A 25,598-nucleotide genomic window follows, 5' to 3' on the forward strand; every position below is an offset into this window, starting at 1 on the left:
AAAAATAACAATAACATTATCTTCACTTCGTCCTAAAGCTCATTTATTTTAAAAATGGAGTGAAATAAGGGGAGCTGAGGGTTTGGATAGGTCTGGAACAACAGGCCTTGACAGAGGGAGTGAGGCAGCGTTTCTAATTAACACACAGAGCTATAACAAACCTTCCCACACGTTTTATTAAAGAAATATTGTCGAGATGCCAGAAATAAAACAGCGTTAAAAGCTCACACAACAATCCGGGGGCAATTACGTGGAGAAAAGAAAAACTTATAAAAAATCACCAGGCTCGTTACATTCTTATTTCTGCTGTTGTTTGAAAAGTCTCACGGCCCGGGTGGTTTTTGGGTGCCTGCTCCCCATAACTCCTGGTTTTAACCCAGAAAGCAGCTCTGCACAACGCAGGAGGCAAGCGGGGGTGTTTCCTTTAACAATCCGAGGCGCTGGGGTCAAGTTTTAATGCGAGAATTGAACCCACTGGCCATGCAGAAAGGGGATTTCTCCAAATTAGAGGAGGAAAAGCACGCACGTGTGTGGTTAAAATGTTTGTTTTCCTTCAGGAACTAGGAGGAGGTGTTTTTTCGGGGGGGAAAGCCATTGGCCAGGTCCCAGCGCACCTCCCAGCGCAGGGCAGCTCTCTTTTTTTCGGTCGGCACGGTGTAAGCGTTGGGGACGTGGAGGTGTTGCGGCTTGCTGGGCAGCTCGGGCTTGCAGAGCATCTGTTCCCGGATGCCCCAGCGCAGTTCTTGCCGTTGATCCTCCCCCGGGATTCGGAATTTCTCCCATTCTCGTTTATATTCAAAATATTTGGCCACTCGGTCGGTTTTTCTCCGGTTACGACCCAGCGGCTCAAACCGTGGAGGAATGAAGGACTTGGGTTGTCCCGCCGCGGCGACGTAGTGAGAAGCGGAGCAGCTCCGGCTCCTGAAATCCCCGAGGAGAAAGGGGGGACTGTCCCCACGGGGCCAGCGGAGAGGGGATTCACCGAGGGAGCTGCTGCTCGTCTCGATTTCCCCCTCGGAGATGCTGTCCTCCCGACTGGTCTGGAGCTGAAACATTTTCCGCCTCAGGACGTAGGTGGGGCCGGTGTGGACCTGGGAACCGTTGTGGAGCCAGACGTAGCGGCTGGGGGGGTTGGAGGGAGCCAGGCAGGTCAGCACCACGTCCTCCCTCTCGCCCGCCGAGAAGCCCCCGGCTTCGGGGGAGAAGGGCTCCACGCTGATGGCCGGCTGGTCGGGGCCGTCTGGGGGCACACGGGGACTTTTAGGCAACCAGGGTGTCCCCACGGAGGGGACGCGGCCCTCCCCGGGGCGACCTGCTGCTGTGGAGCCTCCTTAGAAAGGGTGCGCCGGGGCGGTTGTGAACGCCCCGTGGTGCTTGGTGGCCATGGAGGCACCGTGGTGGCCATGGATGTGGCGTGGTGCTTGGTGGCCCCAGCCTGGCCAAAACAGCAGAAAATTCCCTGGTGTCCCTCAACCCCCACCCCGCTGCCGCTTCTTTAATGAGAATTAATTGCTCGTACCAATGAGAATTAATTGCTCGTTACCAAAACCGACACCGTTAATACCGAACGGGAGGCTCCCAACGCCCTCGGGATGATAAATAATTCCGTTTTGTCAGAGATCGGCGCTAGCGCCGGGATAAATCTTTTGGGGACAAACGTGTCCCTCGTTCGGGTCCCGGTGGGATTGGGGACGGCGGCGGCGGATTCCTGCTGCCATCTAGCGAGAATGGGTTAGTTTGGGGTTTTTGAAGAAGGAAAAATCAGGAGGAAGGAGCAAGTTCCAAAAGTTTTTTCTGAGATGTTTCTGGCAGAAAGGCCACCCGCCGCTGCTGCCTGCAGACCAGCAGCGGATTTTTGGGCCAGTTACCAGATTTTGCCTGTTTTGTGACCTCTCCGAGCACACCTAGACCCATTTTTGGGGCGTGTTACCTCATGTTAAACCCCTCGGGGGTTCCCTCAGGCTATGAAAACCTCGGGGATACACCCAGGAACAAAAGCAGCGACAATAACCGCTGGGGCTGAGGGTTCCCCCTCGCTGCCTCCTAAAACATCGTAACAAAACCAAACAGCTTGAGGAAACGTGAACTGGGAGATTTTCCCCTGGAACTTTTCCTCTTGTTTTCAACGAAAACTGTGATTTGGGAGAGCGAATCCCCACTCCTCACTCAGTTTTCAAGCTTCTCGAGCTCGTCCATGTTGTCTGGGTCCAGCTGCTTGATCTTGGTCCCTGAGGGAAAAAAAAACCACAAACAACAAAAAACCCGTCAGTGTTTGGCACAATCGGGGTGAAAACCAAACCCAGGCACCCCACGAGCTGGTGTTTGCGCCGTCTGCGTGCGGGTTAGGAAGCAGTTTACAAGTACCTGCCAAGGAAACCGTGTCCTTGGGAATTGTGTTTGTGTATGAAACTGTGTCCTTGGGAATTGTATATGAGTAAGTTCTATATAAGATGTGTGATTTTAGTGCTTGGTGCGCGCTGTTGGTGAGAACACTCCCCTGCGCGCCCGGCCGTCAATAAAGAAGTGTCTGCTTATCTGCATCAAATTGGTGTTGATAAGTCCTTTATTCCGGGTTTTCGGTAACAGTTTCTGGTGACGCAGATGGGACCTCGCTGAGAGAGACCGGAGGAATCGGGGACCTGATCGGTTCCAGCCGGCACCGAGGATTTCTCGGGGATACCCATCAATCCCCGATCCGTAAGGCTCCTCGCGACGTTCCCTGGATTTTGGTAAGACACTTCTTTTTGTATTAGGGGTGGGTTAGAGTCTCACCCTGCAAAGTGGGTTAGAGTCCCACACAGCGGGTTAGAGTCCCACTCTATAAGCCTGCCTGTCAGACGCGGCGAAAGCTGCGCAGGTTGGGCTGGAGGATCCTCGTGTATTGGAAGCCTGGGCGTCTGCCCGTAAGACATAAGCGAAAGCTATTGCAGGGTTGGACAATTGTGGGTTGGGAAACAAGAGAACCCATGTGCTATAGCGTTCTCAAAGGAAGTGTCTCTAACAAGAAGTTAGCAGTTTTACATGTGTTATATTGTAAAATTGTTTATTTTTTTGTAGAGTATTGTATAAGAATGTAAGAATTGTATGATATTGTGTTATATACCTTTGTATATAGTAACAGTTGTGGAAAGGTGTGAGTGTGAGTGTGTTTGTAAGTGTGAGACGTGCAATTGAGCACGAAGCGAGTGCGGAGCTCGGATCCGCGGTTCTGTTACTCCGCGAGGGGTGCAGCCGGAGAAGAACGAAGCGACAGATTGGAGTGATTGATTGTATATTGTACTGCAAAGTGATTTATTATGGCATCTAAGCTGACTCATTTGTTTAAAAGTAAAAGCATGGGTAATCTGGCTGCAGATGACAAAGTTCCGAAAACTTCTCCGCTAGGATGTTTGTTAGCACATTGGGGAGATTTGCATGATGATTTGCGAAAGAGTCAGATGATTGAATATTGCAATCAGTGGTGGCCTCTGTATATTTTGGAAGATCAGGAAAAATGACCTATGAATGGGACACTGAATTATAACACCGTTCTGCAGTTAATGCTGTTCTGTAGAAGGGCAGGGAAATGGAGTGAAGTGCCATATGTTGATTTATTTTTCTATTTAAGACAGAGGAAAGATTGGCAGAAGGAATGTAAGTTGATTAGTAGGGATAATTTAGTAATGGCTATGACTTCTGACGATAAAAAGGTGAAAAAGTGTTGTACAACATGTGAGTTGGGAAAAGATTGTTTAAAGAAAAGAATTGCTTCTGCTGAAAAGGATGAAGGGCCAGAATTAGATATATCCCCTCCGCAGAGAGAAAGGCATCGGGGGCGAGAATATAGGGAACAGGTAGAGGAACCAGAGAGCAGTGGAAGAGAGGATGTGGAGGAAGGGCCGTCTGAGATTGTAATTCATACTCCTGTCTCCCGAAGAACTCGGCAGCAGGTGCAAACAATAGCTCCTCTACGGCAGGGCGTGGGTAGTGATGGGCCAGTGGATGTGAAAGTGCCTTTTTCAGTTACGGATTTGATGGCTTGGAAGCAGGCAGCAGGTATATAGAGAGAAGATCTGAAAGAGTAGGCAGAGTGGTAGATACTATAATCAGAACACAGACTCCGGACTGGAGTGATTTACAGGTGATCTTGGATAATTTACTGGATGATCCAGAAAAGCAGATGGCATTAAAGACTGGCAAAGCACAGGCAGGAGTGGCTGTATTGAGTGGGACAACAGGGGGAACAGTAGAGCAGAATTTTCCATCTGGGGATCCGCAGTGGGATCCAAATAACGTAGAGCACAGAGAAAGACTGAATTGATACCAGAAATGGATTTTGTATGGAGTTAAACATGCCATGCCTAAGTCTCTGAATTGGTCTAAATGATATGAGGTGAGACAAGATAAGAATGAATCTCCCTCAGCGTTTCTGGAGAGATTGAAGGAAGCAGCCCGAAAATATACTGACTTAAGAGTAGAAACAGAGGCGGCTCAGATACAATTGGCTTTGATTTTTATGGGACAATCGGCACCAGATATAAGAAAGAAACTCCAGAAACTTGAAGGAGAGGATTCAAGGAGTTTGAATAAAATGCTAGAAGCAGCATGGAAAGTATATAACAACAGGGAAAAAGAGGAAAGGAAGACCAGAGAAGGTGGATTGTTGGCTGTAATGACAGGGACAGCAGGCAGAGGAAGGGGCAGAGGAAGAGGAGCTGGTGGAAGGGGAGGATTTATGAACTATGGTAATCAAAACTTTAATACCCCCTTAGGAGTGAATCAGTGTGCCTTTTGTAAACAAGAAGGGCATTGGAAGGGAGACTGCCCAAGAAACGGGAATGCTCAGCAAGAAATAGCCAAATTGATGGGTTTAGATGACTGAAGGGGACCGGAGGGGAACCCAGCGGAGCCTCTGGTTGTAATTAAGCTGGGAGATAAAGAAGTTAAATTTTTAGTGGATACGGGAGCAACATTCTCGGTATTGAATACTTGTAAAGGAAAAATTGGAACAAAACCAGCAAACATAATAGGAGCAACAGGGAAGGAGGAAAATAGGCCATTCCTGCAACCCCTGGATTTAAAATTGGGAAATAAAATAATTACACATGAATTTTTGTATGTACCAGAGTGTCCGATACCCTTGTTAGGAAGGGATTTGTTATCCAAATGAAATGCACAGGTTGTTTTTGAAGAAGGAGAACTTTTCTTGAAAATACCTGAATCAAAACCAGGAGAAATCCTGATGATACAGGAAAAAGTGAAAGAGCAGGAAATTCCACCAGAGGTGGATTCTGCAGTGATTCCTACAGCATGGGAAACAGATATTCCTGGCAAATCAAAATTGGCAGAGCCTGTGAAAATAGATTTAAAAGAAGGTGCAGGGTCAGTAAAAATGAAGCAATATCCAATCCAACCAGAAGTTAGACAGGAGCTGAAGAAATTAATTGATAAATTTTTGAAGTACAAAATTTTAGGAGAGTGTGAATTTGAGTATAATACTCCTATTCTACCAGTCAGAAAACCCTCGGGTGAATGTAGGTTAGTGCAAGACTTGAGAGCAGTAAATCAAATAGTCAAGGACATATATCCTGTGGTGGCAAATCCTTAGACATTGTTAACAGCGTTAGAGGAGACTCATCAGTGGTTTACAGTGCTTGATTTAAAAGATGCTTTCTTTTGCATACCTTTGGAGAGGGAAAGCAGAAAATTGTTTGCTTTTGAGTGGGAAAATCCACAAACGGGACGAAAGAAGCAGTTGACGTGGACAAGACTACCCCAAGGATTTAAAAATAGCCCAACGATTTTTGGAAATCAGCTGGCAAGGGAGCTTGAAATCTGGAAACAGGATAAACCAAGGCCTGGACATTTGCTTTTACAGTATGTGGATGACATACTGATTGCCACAGAAGAAAGATTTACCTGCATACAGGTAACAACAGACCTTTTAAATTTCCTGGGACTGAATGGGTACAAGGTATCTCGGAAGAAAGCCCAAATAGCCTGCCAGACCGTGATTTATCTGGGCTTTGAAACTTCAAAAGGGCAGCGACAATTAGGAAAAGATCGCAAAGAGACTATTTGTAGCATACCTGAGCCGAAAAATATCCATGAACTCAGAGCGTTCTTGGGAACGGCAGGGTGGTGTCGCCTCTGGATCATGAACCACGGTCTGATAGCTAAACCATTGTATGAGCCCAGGAAAACTCTCCTTTCGTATGGGGCCCACAACAGCAAAAGGCTTTTACGGAACTAAAACGCGCCTTAATGTCTGCACCTGCTTTAGGACTTCCGGATTTAACCAAAGATTTTCAGTTGTTTGTCCATGAGAGACAACGCCTGGCGTTGGGTGTGCTGACTCAGCGAATAGGAAGCTGGAAACCACCAGTCGGATACTTCTCCAAACAACTGGACACAGTGAGTAAAGGGTGGCCGAACTGCCTTCGAGCAGTGGCTGCAACAGTGATGCTCATACAAGAAGCTCGGAAGTTGACTTTGGGAAGAACAATAACAGTCTATGTCCCACACGTGGTGATAACTGTTTCAGAACAAAAGGGGGGACATTGGCTGTCTCCGAGCCGGATGATGAAGTACCAGGTAATACTGACCGAACAAGATGATGTGATTCTAAAAACAACTAACCTGGTAAATCCTGCAGTGTTTTTAAGTCCCACACAGGAAGAAGGACAACTGGAACATGACTGCCTGGCTACCATTGAGTATGTTTATCCCAGTCGAGACGATTTGAAGGACGTACCATTGGAGCGACCAGACTGGGAACTGTAGACAGATGGCAGCAGCTTTATGGAGCGAGGGGTCCGATACGCTGGATATGCGGTAACAGCAGACACCACAGTTAGAGAAGCAAAGGCATTGACGGGTACCACATCAGCTCAGAAAGCAGAAGTCATTGCTTTAATTCGAGCCTTAGAATTAAGTGAAAAGAAGAAAGTAAATATTTGGACAGACTCCAAGTATGCTTTTGGGGTAGTACCTGTCCATGGAGCTTTGTGGAAAGAAAGAGGATTATTGTCCTCCCAGGGATCAAATATTAAGCATCAAAATGAAATTTTACAATTGTTACAAGCAGTTCAAAAACCAGAGCAAGTAGCAATCGTGCACTGTAAAGCACATCAGATTGGGAACACAAAAGAAATTGTTGGAAATAATTTGGCTGACTGAATGGCAAAGAAAATAGCAAAGGAACGAGCATTCCAAATGGCATTAATTCCCTCCAAGACAGTCACCCTTGCTAGAGAAAAGCCAGAATATTCGAAGGAAGATGAGAAACTAGGCCAAGAAAAAATTTAGCTGGATGGTGGATAACTCCTCATGGACGAGTAATAGTTCCACCTTCATTAATGAGAGAAATAATGCAAACCAAACATCAAGAATGTCATTGGGGAGCAGAAGCTCTAGTAACGTCTTTACAAAACCAAGTTCTATCAGTGAAAATGATGGACATGGCTAAATTAATAACTGCAAAATGTGAAGTATGTTTGAAAAATAATCCAGTGATCAAGAGAAGAGTTCAAATGGGCAGGTTAAGATCTGGTACGGAACCTGGAGATTATTGGCAAGTAGATTTTTCAGAATTACCTAGACAAAATGGGTATCGATACATCCTGGTGGGGGTTGATACTTTTACAGGATGGCCAGAAGCTTTTCCCTGTCGCACCACACAAGCAAAAGAAGTAGTAAAGTGGTTACTATGAGAAATAATTCCAAGGTCTGTAGTTCCTGTTGGAATTACCTCTGACAGAGGTCCACACTTTGTTGCAGAAGTAGTCCAAAATGTTAGCAAAATTTTGGGTATCACTTGGGACTTACATACTTCATGGAGACCACAGTCCAGTGGGAAAGTAGAAAGAATGAATCAAACTTTAAAGAGACAAATAAGCAAAATCTGTCAAGAAACTAATTTAAAATGGCCTCAAGCGCTTCCACTGGCATTGTTACGAATTAGAGTACAACCACAGAGTGGAACCTCCGTCGGTCCTTATGAATTATTGTGTGGGAAGCCTTATGAATCCCCAGAACCAAATCCAAACGTGCATGTGAAAGGGAAACGAGATGTGTATAACTATTTACTTTCCTTAGGAAAAACTTTGACTGCAATCCGGAGCGCAGTAGTGTGGAACAGACCATTATCCCTTGAAAACCCTGTGCGTGACTTTCAACCAGGAGACTGTGTCTACGTGAAGACGTGGACTTCCGAACCTCTGCAAGAACGCTGGAAGGGACCTTTCCAGATACTGTTACCCACCTTTAGGGCTATCAAGATTGCAGAATCAGATGCTTGGATACACCATACCCGGGTGAAGAAGGCGCCCACTCCATGGCAGATTATTAGCCGTGACCCAAAGACTTATTTCTATCAGTTTGTGATTATTCTCTTTGTGTTAACTAAGCAGGTGACACTGGTGTGGACTGATTTGGTGGTGACAAACAAAAGACGAGACACGGAACAATTGATTAACATTCCCAAAGAAATGTCTGAAGAAAATTTGATGTTAGGATCGATTAAGGGATTTGCCAATTTGCAGAATGTTACACAGATTACTGCTTGTTTGCCAATACCAAGAGCAGCGGGTGAATCTATTCCTCGGGAAATTTCAACCAGTCAACCGATTGCTGCTTTAAAATACAGTCCCATACCAAGGCCGAAGAGATTGGTCATAATCATTTAGTAGGAACGTTTGGGACCTAGGTAACCAAATCCAAACTGATCTGTAAGGTGATTTATAATATATATAGATAGGACCAGGAGAATACAAGTAGTTGTCAAAGTTTAGGATTAATAGAAACTGGGGGAAAGAACCGTAACAGCTTACAAGTACCTGCCAAGGAAACCGTGTCCTTGGGAATTGTGTTTGTGTATGAAACCGTGTCCTTGGGAATTGTATATGAGTAAGTTCTATATAAGATGTGTGATTTTAGTGCTTGGTGCGCGCTGTTGGTGAGAACACTCCCCTGCGCGCCCGGCCGTCAATAAAGAAGTGTCTGCTTATCTGCATCAAATTGGTGTTGATAAGTCCTTTATTCCGGGTTTTCGGTAACACCTCAGGCTATGAAAACCTCGGGGATACACCCAGGAACAAAAGCAGCAACAATAACCGCTGGGGCTGAGGGTTCCCCCTCGCTGCCTCCTAAAACATCGTAACAAAACCAAACAGCTTGAGGAAACGTGAACTGGGAGATTTTCCCCTGGAACTTTTCCTCTTGTTTTCAACCAAAACTGTGATTTGGGAGAGCGAATCCCCACTCCTCACTCAGTTTTCAAGCTTCTCGAGCTCGTCCATGTTGTCTGGGTCCAGCTGCTTGATCTTGGTCCCTGAGGGAAAAAAAAACCACAAACAACAAAAAACCCGTCAGTGTTTGGCACAATCGGGGTGAAAACCAAACCCAGGCACCCCACGAGCTGGTGTTTGCGCCGTCTGCGTGCGGGTTAGGAAGCTCCCCGAAGCGCTCGGTGTAGTATTTCCCGTTTGTGGCCTTCAAGCGATAGAAAAATAAACTTGGAGGAAGCAAAGTGTGAAGTGGAAGAAGGGCAGCGGCCGAGAGAAAGCTGCTGAGAAAGCAAGAGGCGGCCCAAGCGCGAAGCAACGCGTCGGGTTCAGCCTCCGGCCGCGCTCCCGCTCTCTGCTCCCACCTCCACAGCGACGCCAGAGGGGGAAGTTCCTTCATCCTGGCCCCGGCCCTCGAATCACAACGTGAAGAAGGAAAAAGGTTGGGTGGCTGGGAGTTCATCCGCTCGGATTTTCATCCCTTGGGAATCCCACACTGGGCTCCTCCGGCTAATTCTGGCCGTGGCTGCGGTCAGACTCATCCACCTCGTGGTTACTCGAGCTGCTCATCCGTTGTCTGACGCTTCTGCCGCTCGGAAAAAAAATTAAAAACTCTTCACCGGACTATCTGGCTCGGGAATCTCTTCCGGGTGTCTCCCACTGGCTCATCTGCTGTTTAAATTTAAAGGACAAGCTGCCAGCACAGTTCAGCAGCTCCGAGGACGAAGCTGAGGAAGGGAGGTGGTTTTCTGCACGCTGAAGGGTTTCGATAACCGTCTTTTCCCTTAAAAAAATCACAGGGAAAATGGGCACCGGGATTTGAAAAGCCACCGGTGCAGTGATGGCCTCTTGCAAATTCCGTGGAAATCCTCTCGATGTCTGTGAGTGACGAGCCATTTGCAGTCAGGAAAGGTTTCAGCTGCTGGCTTTTCTCCCCCAGCCAGGGCTAAGCTGGGGTACCAGCACCCCCGGACCGGGATTTGCAGGGTAAAGGCAGATAAAACGCCTGAAGGAGGGAAAAAAAAAGAGGTACTGAGGCACCCTGGGTACCTGAAATGTCCCTTGCAAGTCACGCACCACCTCCTCGGCTGTTTCTCTGAAAATCTGGCTGGTAGGGGAAGAAAACCCAAAACATCCTAAAAGGGCCGAAAGCTGCATCTGATACACCGACGGGATGAGCCCCGGGGAGAGGAGCAGCTCAACAAGGTCCATTTGCAGATGGGAGATGAAGCAGAGGGGCATCACCAGTCCCAAACCCACCTCCCGGCGAGGCGTCGACGCGCGGATACTCACGGAAATGCTCCTCTATCATCCGCACGAGCTCCACGTTCTGACTTTCCACCATGCTGAAGGCGACGCCCTTCTTCCCAAAGCGTCCCGTTCGCCCGATGCGGTGGAGGTAGGTCTCGAAATCCGGCTGCTTGTTCTGCCCAGTGGGGAGGGTGAAGTTCACCACAATGGTGACCTGCTGCACGTCGATCCCTGGCAAAAAAAGTAAATAAAATGGAGAGAAAGGGGCTGCAGAAAGGCACCGCAAGTCGGGGAGGACGCGTCGCTCGAGCCCACGCTGCCACCAGAAGAACCGGTGGCGAGGAAGCGCGTTTCACGCCCTCGGAAGGGCGAGGGGCGTTGGGTCGTTCGGGGGTACCTCTGGCGCAGACGTTGGTGGCGATGAGGACCTTCTCCTTCCCGTCGCGGAAGCGCTGGATGACGCTGGCCCGCTGGGCTACTGTCAGCTCCGCCGTCAGGATGGCGACCTGGTGCCCGTCTTGGCGCATCTCCATCGACAGCCAGTCTGCGCTCCTCCGAGTCTGGGGGAGAGGCGGGATGAGGTTTTATTTCCCCCCCTCCTCCTTTTGAGGGAGCTCGTGGTGCTTGTTAACACCCCAAAATAATCCCAGAATCATCTGGGTTGGAAAAGCCCTTGAAGCTCCTCCAGTCCCACCATGAACCTCCCCCTGACCGTTCCCAACTCCACCAGATCCCTCAGCGCTGGCTCAACCCGACTCTTCAACCCCTCCAGGGATGGGGACTCCCCCCCTGCCCTGGGCAGCCCATTCCAACGCCCAACAACCCCTTCTGCAAAGAAATCCTTCCTAAGAGCCAGTCTGACCCTGCCCTGGCGCAGCTTGAGGCCATTCCCTCTTGGCCTGCCGCTGGTTCCTTGGCTCAAGAGACTCATCCCCCCTCTCTGCACCCTCCTTTCAGGGAGTTGCAGAGGGCCAGGAGGTCTCCCCTCAGCCTCCTCTTCTCCAGACTAAACCCCCCCAGTTCCCTCAGCCGCTCCCCATCAGACCTGTGCTCCAGACCCTGCACCAGCTCCGTTGCCCTTCTCTGGACACGCTCGAGTCATTCAATGGCCTTTTTGGAGTGAGGTTTTGCCCAAAACTGAACCCACTCATTGAGGGGCGGCCTCACCAGTGCTGAGCAAAGGGGTAAGATCCCTTCCCTGTCCCTGCTGGCCACGCTAGTGCTGGTACAAGCCAGGATGCCATTGGCCTTCTTGGCCACCTGGGCACACTGCTGGCTCCTGTTCAGTCAGCTGTCAATCCCCCCCCCCAGGTCCCTCTCTGACTGGCAGCTCTCCAGCCACTCCTCCCCAAGCCTGTAGCCCTGCTGGGGGTTGTTGTGGCCCAAGGGCAGCACCCGGCATTTGGCCTTAGTGAAACTCCTCCCGTTGGCCTCAGCCCATCGCTCCAGCCTGGCCAGGTCTCTCTGCAGAGCCTCCCTACCCTCGAGCAGATCAGCACTCCCACCCCACCGGGTGTCATCTGCAAACTGACTGAGGGTGCACTCGATCCCCTCGTCTAGATCATCAATAAAGATGTTAAACAGGAGTGGCCCCAAAACCGAGCCCTGGGGGACACCACTCGTGACCGGCCGCCAACTGGACTTAACCCCATTCACCACAACTCTTCAGGCCATCCAGCCACTTTTTTACCCAGCAAAACATCGGTATAAGGCAAAAACGATCTCCGCGGGCAGGCCGGGGCGCTTCACCTGGCAGAAGATCATTGCCTGGCCGATGGTGATGCTGCCGTAGATGTTGCAGAGGGCTCTGTACTTCTCCTCCCTGCTCCTGCACATGAAGAAGTACTGCTGGATGTTGCTCAGGGTGAGCTCGTCCTTGCGCAGCTTTATCACGATGGGGTTGGAGATTATCCGCATGGCGAACGCCCGCACGGTTTCCTTGAAGGTGGCTGAGAACAGCAGCATCTGGCAGTCCTTGGGTAAAGCCCTGGAGGGGAGAAAAAGGACTCGTCAACCCAGGAGAGCGGCCTGGGGCCCCGATGTGCTCACTGGAAGAAAAAAAATTTGAAAAAGCTGATTTTGTGTCGCCTAACGGCTCGAAGGAAAGGTAAGCGAGGTAAAAGTCTTCCTGTGTGTCTCACGGACGCGGTTTTACAGCAGGCTGGACCCCTGGCCTAAGCAGGTCAGTGCCTGCTGAGGTGCAAAAGCCAATTCTCACCACAGCAAGCCCCTGCGACATCACAGGGATGCAGATTCACCTCGTTCGGCGACCGATTCCCTCAAAACCGAGCAAAAAGGGGGAAAAAACGGGGAAGCAGGATGCCAGCCCTCAGGAATCCTCACCTCTGAATGCGTATGCTTTGAGAGGAGAAGCCCTGAGTGTCAATCATGATGTCGGCTTCATCCAGCACGAACAACTCGATCTTCTTCACCTCTATGAGTCTGTATTTGAAGCACCAGTCCAGCACCGTCCCCGGCGTCCCGATGACGATCTGCTCCTCCAGCCTGGTGCCCTGCCGAACTGCGAGAGGGGAAACTGCACCCCAGTGCCCCCAAACACGATGGGTTTCTGTTGTTCGAGTGCATTTTTCCCCTCGGTTATCTCGGACTCCGCAAAGTGGAGCTTGAGATTAAAATTACAAAGAGGGCTGACGCTTCCCTACAGCCTCGGGGGGGTGGAAACCAGCCCCACGTGGGAAGGGGGGAGTCTGGAAGCAGCCAGCAATTGTGAAGACTACTCCTTAGGTGGTGAGGGGAATACAGACGCTATTTTATTGGCCTTCCCAGGGGTCTGTGCGGCTCGTGGTAGCTCAAGGCTCTAAGAGAGGATCCCTGTAACCACTCAACGCTCCTGTGACGGCGCCGGTAGCTCTGCTCGGCAGGGCCGGACTCACCTCTGTTTCCCCGGACAGCGTACGTCACCTTGACATCAGCACAAAACCTCCCGATGGTCTCGATCACGCACCCGATCTGCAGGGCCAGCTCGTAGGTGGGAGCCAAGCAGAGGCACTTGGGGGGAGATAAAAGAGCTGTCAGAGGAGAAACGCCTCGATTAAAAGCCGAGGGTGCTGCCGGGATGGGATACACCGGGCAGGCAACAGGGTATTTCGAAGGGATGGAAAGAAAAGCAGAGGAAAATCCCACCCCGCTAAACTCCCTCCGAAGCGCGGGGGGGTTCGGGTAGTCGGTCACACGTGGAGGTTAGAGAGCTGGGAACGCAGCTCGAGGGGTGGAGGCAGGAAGAAGTCGCTGTAGCTATTTTTGAGGGGGAAATGTGTCTCCCGAAGCACCGTGCGGCTCGTTTCTGCGCCCAGCTCTAAAGCGGCGGCTTAAATCGCCCCATAGGCTTGAGAGGAGGGACTTCAAACTGCAGTAACCTGGGCACAAAGCTGATTCTGTGCGTGGAGAGGTGACGGGGGCTCACGGGGGCGTTTAAACCACCAGAAAACCAGCAGTCTCTGCAGTCGCTTTTCAAAATTTAAACTCCAGGATAGCTAAAGCCTGGCTTAATCTGCTGCTAGCAAGTAAAAGTACCTCCCTTGAGCGGGCCCCACGCTTTCTGTCCTACCTGCTGCTGCGATGGTACCTGGGGGTTTATCACCCCCCTCCAGCGGATAAAATCACCCAGAGACAGGGGCAAAAAACAGAGCTCTGCCCCCAGGCAGCATCTTGAGGGCGTGGGCAAACCCCTCCTGCATCAGCTTTCCCTTTCCTGCGTTACCTGCGGGTATTTCTCAGTGGCATTAACTCTGCTCAGCATCGCCAAGACAAAAGCTGCTGTTTTCCCTGTCCCTGACTGGCTCTGGGCAATCAGATTTTGGGGCCTGCAAGGCAAAGGCTGCTTAGTGGCACGAAAAGAGGTGGGGGCGGGGTGGGGGGGGGCGTCCCCACACTGGGGATGCCTCAAGAGGCGGGGGAGGGGGGGGGGGGCGTCCCCACACTGGGGACGCCTCAAGAGACGGGGGAGGGGGGGGCGGGGGGCGTCCCCACACTGGGGATGCCTCAAGGTGGGGGCTCACCCGCCTGGCATTCTACTCACGGATATGCCAGCATGATCGGCAGAGCCATCTCCTGGATTTTGGATGGTCTGTTGAAGCCCATCATGTAAACCCCCTGCAAAAGCTCCTTCTTCCTATTAAAAAGAAAAACAGCAGAAAGGGCCCGTTGGACAAACAGCGGTGGCTCTCGCTCTTTGCCGGGCTGGGGGCTGCTGGTGACTCACAGGGGCAGCTCTTCGAAGCTTTTGACAGAGAAGAGCGGGGAGCTGGGGTCCTGCTGCAGGATCTCCACGGAGTGGCTGGACTCCACGAGGGACGTGCGGATCAGCTTGTTGAGCAGCGAGACTTCCGCCAAGTCCACTGGAAAGGCAGAGACTCGTTTGAAAAAAACTGACTTTTTAATGAGAAGTCTCTCACAAAAGTCCCCACTTCCTGCAAATACTGGGGTCGCCGGCCATCCCCTCTCCCAGGGATCCCAGAATCATTCAGGTTGGAAAAGACCCTCGGGATCATCGAGTCCAACCCTCAGCCCGACTCTACAAAGCTCTCCCCTACCCCACATCCCCCCACAGCTCATCCAAACGGCCCTTAAACACACCCAGGATGGGGACTCCACCCCCTCCCTGGGCAGCCTATTCCACTCTCTGACCACTCTTTCTGGGAAACATTTTTTCCTCGTGTCCAGTCTGAACCTCCCCTGTTGCAGTTTAAAGCCGTTCCCTCTTGTTCTGTCACTAATCCCCTGTGAGAAGAGACCAGCACCAACCTCTCCACAACGTCCTTTCAGGGAGCTGTAGAGAGTGATGAGGTCTCCCCTCCCCTTCTCCTCCTCACACTGAACAGTCCCAGCTCCTTCAATCTCTCCTCACAGGATTTATTCTCCAGGCCCTTCCCCAGCCTCGTTGCCCTCCTCTGCCCTCGCTCCAGCCCCTCGAGATCTCTCTCGGATTGAGGTGCCCAAAACTGGACACAACACTCCAGGTGTGGCCTCACCAGTGCAGAGCACAGGGGGACTGTCACCTCCCTGCTTCTGCTGGTCACACTATTTCTAACACAAGCCAGGAGGCCGCTGGATGCCCGTCGGGATCCCGGACACCGCCAAGACCCGCAGGCGTTATGAGGAACGGCCGTGCCCCCCCACAGAAGCCCCCTCAGCCCCGCTCCCCGCCCCACTCCCCCGCCGGCCTCACGGGAAGGCCCCGAGCGCCCCGAGGCGCAGGGACCCACCTCTCTCCTCCTCCTCCCCCTCTCCCTCCTCGTCCTCGTCCTTCTCACTGCCGCGGCCTGCTGAGGGAGGAGAAACGGGGGCGGCCTGAGGCCGAGGCCTGGCCCGGGCGCCCTCCCCGAGGCGGGGGCCGAGGCTTCCCCTTACATCGGCGGCAGACGACGGGGTCGCGGCGGCGCGGCGGGGAGGGGGCCGATGTGGGGCGGCGGAGAGAGGGGCGAGATGCGGGCAAGGGGACGAGGCCCCGGGGACCGCGGGAGGGGCCCAGCCCGGATCCCACCAGCCCCGGCCAACGGCCGCTGTCTCCCCCCTCCGCCATGGCGCCGGCAGCCCTCGCAGGCCCTAACGGCGGCAGCGCGCGGGGCGGGTGTTGGTGTAACCGGACGGGGCGGGCCCTTCCGGGGCACCGGAACCCGCGACCGGCAGGTATGGCAGGCCCGGGGGTGTGGGGAGGAGGAGCAGGGACCCCACAGGGTGCCGGCGCTGCCCCCGGAGGGGTTGGGGGGGTCCCGGGGGTGCTGGGGACGAGGGACCCCGTAGGGCGGGGAGGGGCTCCCGCCGCGGACGGGGACCCTGTAGGGTGCCAGCACCGGTCCCCGTCGGGTTTTTTTGGGGGGGGGGGGGGGATGTCTGTGGGGTGCTGGAGGAGCCCGTAGGGAGGTGGCGCTGTCCCCCGTAGGTTTCGGGGCGTCCCCGGGGGCAAAGACCCCCCCTTCTAGGTGGGTGGGGGGTCCGCAGGGTGCTGGAGAGCCAGGGACCCCCCGCCCACCCCGCAAGGTGTGCCAGAACCCCCCAGGGTGGGGTGACAGCGGGTCCCCAAGCTGGCGGGAAGCGTGTGTGTCCCCCCCAGCCCCCTTGTCCCCCCACACTGTCACCCCTGCGCTCCCGTCCAGAGCGGGTTTGGGGGGAGCCCGACTGGGGGGTCACCCGCTTCCCCTCCTGCCCCTTTCCCACCCATCCCAGCGAGGTTTCGGGGACCCTCTCCCCAGGGCCGAGGGGCCAGAGCCCCCCAACCTCTCACTGTGGCTTCGAGGCCTTTTCCTGCACAAGAACTGCCCAATCCCCTCAGTCCCTCCCCTTACCTGGGAAAAAATAACAATAACATTATCTTCACTTCGTCCTAAAGCTCATTTATTTTAAAAATGGAGTGAAATAAGGGGAGCTGAGGGTTTGGATAGGTCTGGAACAACAGGCCTTGACAGAGGGAGTGAGGCAGCGTTTCTAATTAACACACAGAGCTATAACAAACCTTCCCACACGTTTTATTAAAGAAATATTGTCGAGATGCCAGAAATAAAACAGCGTTAAAAGCTCACACAACAATCCGGGGGCAATTACGTGGAGAAAAGAAAAACTTATAAAAAATCACCAGGCTCGTTACATTCTTATTTCTGCTGTTGTTTGAAAAGTCTCACGGCCCGGGTGGTTTTTGGGTGCCTGCTCCCCATAACTCCTGGTTTTAACCCAGAAAGCAGCTCTGCACAACGCAGGAGGCAAGCGGGGGTGTTTCCTTTAACAATCCGAGGCGCTGGGGTCAAGTTTTAATGCGAGAATTGAACCCACTGGCCATGCAGAAAGGGGATTTCTCCAAATTAGAGGAGGAAAAGCACGCACGTGTGTGGTTAAAATGTTTGTTTTCCTTCAGGAACTAGGAGGAGGTGTTTTTTCGGGGGGGAAAGCCATTGGCCAGGTCCCAGCGCACCTCCCAGCGCAGGGCAGCTCTCTTTTTTTCGGTCGGCACGGTGTAAGCGTTGGGGACGTGGAGGTGTTGCGGCTTGCTGGGCAGCTCGGGCTTGCAGAGCATCTGTTCCCGGATGCCCCAGCGCAGTTCTTGCCGTTGATCCTCCCCCGGGATTCGGAATTTCTCCCATTCTCGTTTATATTCAAAATATTTGGCCACTCGGTCGGTTTTTCTCCGGTTACGACCCAGCGGCTCAAACCGTGGAGGAATGAAGGACTTGGGTTGTCCCGCCGCGGCGACGTAGTGAGAAGCGGAGCAGCTCCGGCTCCTGAAATCCCCGAGGAGAAAGGGGGGACTGTCCCCACGGGGCCAGCGGAGAGGGGATTCACCGAGGGAGCTGCTGCTCGTCTCGATTTCCCCCTCGGAGATGCTGTCCTCCCGACTGGTCTGGAGCTGAAACATTTTCCGCCTCAGGACGTAGGTGGGGCCGGTGTGGACCTGGGAACCGTTGTGGAGCCAGACGTAGCGGCTGGGGGGGTTGGAGGGAGCCAGGCAGGTCAGCACCACGTCCTCCCTCTCGCCCGCCGAGAAGCCCCCGGCTTCGGGGGAGAAGGGCTCCACGCTGATGGCCGGCTGGTCGGGGCCGTCTGGGGGCACACGGGGACTTTTAGGCAACCAGGGTGTCCCCACGGAGGGGACGCGGCCCTCCCCGGGGCGACCTGCTGCTGTGGAGCCTCCTTAGAAAGGGTGCGCCGGGGCGGTTGTGAACGCCCCGTGGTGCTTGGTGGCCATGGAGGCACCGTGGTGGCCATGGATGTGGCGTGGTGCTTGGTGGCCCCAGCCTGGCCAAAACAGCAGAAAATTCCCTGGTGTCCCTCAACCCCCACCCCGCTGCCGCTTCTTTAATGAGAATTAATTGCTCGTACCAATGAGAATTAATTGCTCGTTACCAAAACCGACACCGTTAATACCGAACGGGAGGCTCCCAGCGCCCTCGGGATGATAAATAATTCCGTTTTGTCAGAGATCGGCGCTAGCGCCGGGATAAATCTTTTGGGGACAAACGTGTCCCTCGTTCGGGTCCCGGTGGGATTGGGGACGGCGGCGGCGGATTCCTGCTGCCATCTAGCGAGAATGGGTTAGTTTGGGGTTTTTGAAGAAGGAAAAATCAGGAGGAAGGAGCAAGTTCCAAAAGTTTTTTCTGAGATGTTTCTGGCAGAAAGGCCACCCGCCGCTGCTGCCTGCAGACCAGCAGCGGATTTTTGGGCCAGTTACCAGATTTTGCCTGTTTTGTGACCTCTCCGAGCACACCTAGACCCATTTTTGGGGCGTGTTACCTCATGTTAAACCCCTCGGGGGTTCCCTCAGGCTATGAAAACCTCGGGGATACACCCAGGAACAAAAGCAGCGACAATAACCGCTGGGGCTGAGGGTTCCCCCTCGCTGCCTCCTAAAACATCGTAACAAAACCAAACAGCTTGAGGAAACGTGAACTGGGAGATTTTCCCCTGGAACTTTTCCTCTTGTTTTCAACGAAAACTGTGATTTGGGAGAGCGAATCCCCACTCCTCACTCAGTTTTCAAGCTTCTCGAGCTCGTCCATGTTGTCTGGGTCCAGCTGCTTGATCTTGGTCCCTGAGGGAAAAAAAAACCACAAACAACAAAAAACCCGTCAGTGTTTGGCACAATCGGGGTGAAAACCAAACCCAGGCACCCCACGAGCTGGTGTTTGCGCCGTCTGCGTGCGGGTTAGGAAGCAGTTTACAAGTACCTGCCAAGGAAACCGTGTCCTTGGGAATTGTGTTTGTGTATGAAACTGTGTCCTTGGGAATTGTATATGAGTAAGTTCTATATAAGATGTGTGATTTTAGTGCTTGGTGCGCGCTGTTGGTGAGAACACTCCCCTGCGCGCCCGGCCGTCAATAAAGAAGTGTCTGCTTATCTGCATCAAATTGGTGTTGATAAGTCCTTTATTCCGGGTTTTCGGTAACAGTTTCTGGTGACGCAGATGGGACCTCGCTGAGAGAGACCGGAGGAATCGGGGACCTGATCGGTTCCAGCCGGCACCGAGGATTTCTCGGGGATACCCATCAATCCCCGATCCGTAAGGCTCCTCGCGACGTTCCCTGGATTTTGGTAAGACACTTCTTTTTGTATTAGGGGTGGGTTAGAGTCTCACCCTGCAAAGTGGGTTAGAGTCCCACACAGCGGGTTAGAGTCCCACTCTATAAGCCTGCCTGTCAGACGCGGCGAAAGCTGCGCAGGTTGGGCTGGAGGATCCTCGTGTATTGGAAGCCTGGGCGTCTGCCCGTAAGACATAAGCGAAAGCTATTGCAGGGTTGGACAATTGTGGGTTGGGAAACAAGAGAACCCATGTGCTATAGCGTTCTCAAAGGAAGTGTCTCTAACAAGAAGTTAGCAGTTTTACATGTGTTATATTGTAAAATTGTTTATTTTTTTGTAGAGTATTGTATAAGAATGTAAGAATTGTATGATATTGTGTTATATACCTTTGTATATAGTAACAGTTGTGGAAAGGTGTGAGTGTGAGTGTGTTTGTAAGTGTGAGACGTGCAATTGAGCACGAAGCGAGTGCGGAGCTCGGATCCGCGGTTCTGTTACTCCGCGAGGGGTGCAGCCGGAGAAGAACGAAGCGACAGATTGGAGTGATTGATTGTATATTGTACTGCAAAGTGATTTATTATGGCATCTAAGCTGACTCATTTGTTTAAAAGTAAAAGCATGGGTAATCTGGCTGCAGATGACAAAGTTCCGAAAACTTCTCCGCTAGGATGTTTGTTAGCACATTGGGGAGATTTGCATGATGATTTGCGAAAGAGTCAGATGATTGAATATTGCAATCAGTGGTGGCCTCTGTATATTTTGGAAGATCAGGAAAAATGACCTATGAATGGGACACTGAATTATAACACCGTTCTGCAGTTAATGCTGTTCTGTAGAAGGGCAGGGAAATGGAGTGAAGTGCCATATGTTGATTTATTTTTCTATTTAAGACAGAGGAAAGATTGGCAGAAGGAATGTAAGTTGATTAGTAGGGATAATTTAGTAATGGCTATGACTTCTGACGATAAAAAGGTGAAAAAGTGTTGTACAACATGTGAGTTGGGAAAAGATTGTTTAAAGAAAAGAATTGCTTCTGCTGAAAAGGATGAAGGGCCAGAATTAGATATATCCCCTCCGCAGAGAGAAAGGCATCGGGGGCGAGAATATAGGGAACAGGTAGAGGAACCAGAGAGCAGTGGAAGAGAGGATGTGGAGGAAGGGCCGTCTGAGATTGTAATTCATACTCCTGTCTCCCGAAGAACTCGGCAGCAGGTGCAAACAATAGCTCCTCTACGGCAGGGCGTGGGTAGTGATGGGCCAGTGGATGTGAAAGTGCCTTTTTCAGTTACGGATTTGATGGCTTGGAAGCAGGCAGCAGGTATATAGAGAGAAGATCTGAAAGAGTAGGCAGAGTGGTAGATACTATAATCAGAACACAGACTCCGGACTGGAGTGATTTACAGGTGATCTTGGATAATTTACTGGATGATCCAGAAAAGCAGATGGCATTAAAGACTGGCAAAGCACAGGCAGGAGTGGCTGTATTGAGTGGGACAACAGGGGGAACAGTAGAGCAGAATTTTCCATCTGGGGATCCGCAGTGGGATCCAAATAACGTAGAGCACAGAGAAAGACTGAATTGATACCAGAAATGGATTTTGTATGGAGTTAAACATGCCATGCCTAAGTCTCTGAATTGGTCTAAATGATATGAGGTGAGACAAGATAAGAATGAATCTCCCTCAGCGTTTCTGGAGAGATTGAAGGAAGCAGCCCGAAAATATACTGACTTAAGAGTAGAAACAGAGGCGGCTCAGATACAATTGGCTTTGATTTTTATGGGACAATCGGCACCAGATATAAGAAAGAAACTCCAGAAACTTGAAGGAGAGGATTCAAGGAGTTTGAATAAAATGCTAGAAGCAGCATGGAAAGTATATAACAACAGGGAAAAAGAGGAAAGGAAGACCAGAGAAGGTGGATTGTTGGCTGTAATGACAGGGACAGCAGGCAGAGGAAGGGGCAGAGGAAGAGGAGCTGGTGGAAGGGGAGGATTTATGAACTATGGTAATCAAAACTTTAATACCCCCTTAGGAGTGAATCAGTGTGCCTTTTGTAAACAAGAAGGGCATTGGAAGGGAGACTGCCCAAGAAACGGGAATGCTCAGCAAGAAATAGCCAAATTGATGGGTTTAGATGACTGAAGGGGACCGGAGGGGAACCCAGCGGAGCCTCTGGTTGTAATTAAGCTGGGAGATAAAGAAGTTAAATTTTTAGTGGATACGGGAGCAACATTCTCGGTATTGAATACTTGTAAAGGAAAAATTGGAACAAAACCAGCAAACATAATAGGAGCAACAGGGAAGGAGGAAAATAGGCCATTCCTGCAACCCCTGGATTTAAAATTGGGAAATAAAATAATTACACATGAATTTTTGTATGTACCAGAGTGTCCGATACCCTTGTTAGGAAGGGATTTGTTATCCAAATGAAATGCACAGGTTGTTTTTGAAGAAGGAGAACTTTTCTTGAAAATACCTGAATCAAAACCAGGAGAAATCCTGATGATACAGGAAAAAGTGAAAGAGCAGGAAATTCCACCAGAGGTGGATTCTGCAGTGATTCCTACAGCATGGGAAACAGATATTCCTGGCAAATCAAAATTGGCAGAGCCTGTGAAAATAGATTTAAAAGAAGGTGCAGGGTCAGTAAAAATGAAGCAATATCCAATCCAACCAGAAGTTAGACAGGAGCTGAAGAAATTAATTGATAAATTTTTGAAGTACAAAATTTTAGGAGAGTGTGAATTTGAGTATAATACTCCTATTCTACCAGTCAGAAAACCCTCGGGTGAATGTAGGTTAGTGCAAGACTTGAGAGCAGTAAATCAAATAGTCAAGGACATATATCCTGTGGTGGCAAATCCTTAGACATTGTTAACAGCGTTAGAGGAGACTCATCAGTGGTTTACAGTGCTTGATTTAAAAGATGCTTTCTTTTGCATACCTTTGGAGAGGGAAAGCAGAAAATTGTTTGCTTTTGAGTGGGAAAATCCACAAACGGGACGAAAGAAGCAGTTGACGTGGACAAGACTACCCCAAGGATTTAAAAATAGCCCAACGATTTTTGGAAATCAGCTGGCAAGGGAGCTTGAAATCTGGAAACAGGATAAACCAAGGCCTGGACATTTGCTTTTACAGTATGTGGATGACATACTGATTGCCACAGAAGAAAGATTTACCTGCATACAGGTAACAACAGACCTTTTAAATTTCCTGGGACTGAATGGGTACAAGGTATCTCGGAAGAAAGCCCAAATAGCCTGCCAGACCGTGATTTATCTGGGCTTTGAAACTTCAAAAGGGCAGCGACAATTAGGAAAAGATCGCAAAGAGACTATTTGTAGCATACCTGAGCCGAAAAATATCCATGAACTCAGAGCGTTCTTGGGAACGGCAGGGTGGTGTCGCCTCTGGATCATGAACCACGGTCTGATAGCTAAACCATTGTATGAGCCCAGGAAAACTCTCCTTTCGTATGGGGCCCACAACAGCAAAAGGCTTTTACGGAACTAAAACGCGCCTTAATGTCTGCACCTGCTTTAGGACTTCCGGATTTAACCAAAGATTTTCAGTTGTTTGTCCATGAGAGACAACGCCTGGCGTTGGGTGTGCTGACTCAGCGAATAGGAAGCTGGAAACCACCAGTCGGATACTTCTCCAAACAACTGGACACAGTGAGTAAAGGGTGGCCGAACTGCCTTCGAGCAGTGGCTGCAACAGTGATGCTCATACAAGAAGCTCGGAAGTTGACTTTGGGAAGAACAATAACAGTCTATGTCCCACACGTGGTGATAACTGTTTCAGAACAAAAGGGGGGACATTGGCTGTCTCCGAGCCGGATGATGAAGTACCAGGTAATACTGACCGAACAAGATGATGTGATTCTAAAAACAACTAACCTGGTAAATCCTGCAGTGTTTTTAAGTCCCACACAGGAAGAAGGACAACTGGAACATGACTGCCTGGCTACCATTGAGTATGTTTATCCCAGTCGAGACGATTTGAAGGACGTACCATTGGAGCGACCAGACTGGGAACTGTAGACAGATGGCAGCAGCTTTATGGAGCGAGGGGTCCGATACGCTGGATATGCGGTAACAGCAGACACCACAGTTAGAGAAGCAAAGGCATTGACGGGTACCACATCAGCTCAGAAAGCAGAAGTCATTGCTTTAATTCGAGCCTTAGAATTAAGTGAAAAGAAGAAAGTAAATATTTGGACAGACTCCAAGTATGCTTTTGGGGTAGTACCTGTCCATGGAGCTTTGTGGAAAGAAAGAGGATTATTGTCCTCCCAGGGATCAAATATTAAGCATCAAAATGAAATTTTACAATTGTTACAAGCAGTTCAAAAACCAGAGCAAGTAGCAATCGTGCACTGTAAAGCACATCAGATTGGGAACACAAAAGAAATTGTTGGAAATAATTTGGCTGACTGAATGGCAAAGAAAATAGCAAAGGAACGAGCATTCCAAATGGCATTAATTCCCTCCAAGACAGTCACCCTTGCTAGAGAAAAGCCAGAATATTCGAAGGAAGATGAGAAACTAGGCCAAGAAAAAATTTAGCTGGATGGTGGATAACTCCTCATGGACGAGTAATAGTTCCACCTTCATTAATGAGAGAAATAATGCAAACCAAACATCAAGAATGTCATTGGGGAGCAGAAGCTCTAGTAACGTCTTTACAAAACCAAGTTCTATCAGTGAAAATGATGGACATGGCTAAATTAATAACTGCAAAATGTGAAGTATGTTTGAAAAATAACCCAGTGATCAAGAGAAGAGTTCAAATGGGCAGGTTAAGATCTGGTACGGAACCTGGAGATTATTGGCAAGTAGATTTTTCAGAATTACCTAGACAAAATGGGTATCGATACATCCTGGTGGGGGTTGATACTTTTACAGGATGGCCAGAAGCTTTTCCCTGTCGCACCACACAAGCAAAAGAAGTAGTAAAGTGGTTACTACGAGAAATAATTCCAAGGTCTGTAGTTCCTGTTGGAATTACCTCTGACAGAGGTCCACACTTTGTTGCAGAAGTAGTCCAAAATGTTAGCAAAATTTTGGGTATCACTTGGGACTTACATACTTCATGGAGACCACAGTCCAGTGGGAAAGTAGAAAGAATGAATCAAACTTTAAAGAGACAAATAAGCAAAATCTGTCAAGAAACTAATTTAAAATGGCCTCAAGCGCTTCCACTGGCATTGTTACGAATTAGAGTACAACCACAGAGTGGAACCTCCGTCGGTCCTTATGAATTATTGTGTGGGAAGCCTTATGAATCCCCAGAACCAAATCCAAACGTGCATGTGAAAGGGAAACGAGATGTGTATAACTATTTACTTTCCTTAGGAAAAACTTTGACTGCAATCCGGAGCGCAGTAGTGTGGAACAGACCATTATCCCTTGAAAACCCTGTGCGTGACTTTCAACCAGGAGACTGTGTCTACGTGAAGACGTGGACTTCCGAACCTCTGCAAGAACGCTGGAAGGGACCTTTCCAGATACTGTTACCCACCTTTAGGGCTATCAAGATTGCAGAATCAGATGCTTGGATACACCATACCCGGGTGAAGAAGGCGCCCACTCCATGGCAGATTATTAGCCGTGACCCAAAGACTTATTTCTATCAGTTTGTGATTATTCTCTTTGTGTTAACTAAGCAGGTGACACTGGTGTGGACTGATTTGGTGGTGACAAACAAAAGACGAGACACGGAACAATTGATTAACATTCCCAAAGAAATGTCTGAAGAAAATTTGATGTTAGGATCGATTAAGGGATTTGCCAATTTGCAGAATGTTACACAGATTACTGCTTGTTTGCCAATACCAAGAGCAGCGGGTGAATCTATTCCTCGGGAAATTTCAACCAGTCAACCGATTGCTGCTTTAAAATACAGTCCCATACCAAGGCCGAAGAGATTGGTCATAATCATTTAGTAGGAACGTTTGGGACCTAGGTAACCAAATCCAAACTGATCTGTAAGGTGATTTATAATATATATAGATAGGACCAGGAGAATACAAGTAGTTGTCAAAGTTTAGGA

General features: G+C 50.2%; 3 protein-coding genes across 5 annotated transcripts; all 3 read right to left on the bottom strand.

The window, feature by feature from the left end:
- Positions 1-26: 26 nt before the first annotated feature.
- Positions 27-1,935, bottom strand: LOC141933834 (uncharacterized). The gene is made up of 3 exons (XM_074848902.1): positions 1,931-1,935; positions 1,570-1,718; positions 27-1,330 (listed from the first exon to the last, which is right to left on the bottom strand). The coding sequence occupies exons 1-3, from the start codon at positions 1,933-1,935 to the stop codon at positions 561-563; spliced, it is 924 nt and encodes a 307-aa protein (XP_074705003.1). The 3' UTR covers positions 27-560.
- Positions 1,936-8,997: 7,062 nt separating this feature from the next.
- On the bottom strand, positions 8,998-16,252 carry LOC141933790 (ATP-dependent RNA helicase DDX25-like). Of its 3 annotated transcripts, none has more exons than XR_012626223.1 (12): positions 15,885-16,245; positions 15,740-15,796; positions 14,737-14,872; positions 14,554-14,646; positions 14,236-14,338; positions 13,409-13,523; positions 12,858-13,035; positions 12,264-12,501; positions 10,912-11,074; positions 10,557-10,745; positions 9,629-10,269; positions 8,998-9,310 (listed from the first exon to the last, which is right to left on the bottom strand). XR_012626223.1 is itself a non-coding variant. In XM_074848826.1 (11 exons), exons 1-11 carry the CDS (start codon positions 16,054-16,056, stop codon positions 9,249-9,251), a joined length of 1,509 nt encoding a protein of 502 aa, XP_074704927.1. In that variant the 5' UTR covers positions 16,057-16,252; the 3' UTR covers positions 8,998-9,248. The 3 variants fall into 3 exon arrangements, 1 of the variants encoding a protein (XP_074704927.1); XR_012626222.1 differs by having other exon boundaries at positions 15,740-15,799; positions 15,885-16,243; XM_074848826.1 differs by lacking the exon at positions 9,629-10,269 and having other exon boundaries at positions 15,740-15,799; positions 15,885-16,252.
- A 599-nt stretch (positions 16,253-16,851) lies between these two features.
- Positions 16,852-18,760, bottom strand: LOC141933835 (uncharacterized). The gene is made up of 3 exons (XM_074848903.1): positions 18,756-18,760; positions 18,395-18,543; positions 16,852-18,155 (listed from the first exon to the last, which is right to left on the bottom strand). Exons 1-3 carry the CDS (start codon positions 18,758-18,760, stop codon positions 17,386-17,388), a joined length of 924 nt encoding a protein of 307 aa, XP_074705004.1. The 3' UTR covers positions 16,852-17,385.
- Between the last annotated feature and the right edge of the window lie 6,838 nt (positions 18,761-25,598).

Source organism: Strix aluco, chromosome 23 (genome assembly GCF_031877795.1).
Source record: "Strix aluco isolate bStrAlu1 chromosome 23, bStrAlu1.hap1, whole genome shotgun sequence".
Lineage (NCBI taxonomy): Eukaryota > Metazoa > Chordata > Aves > Strigiformes > Strigidae > Strix > Strix aluco.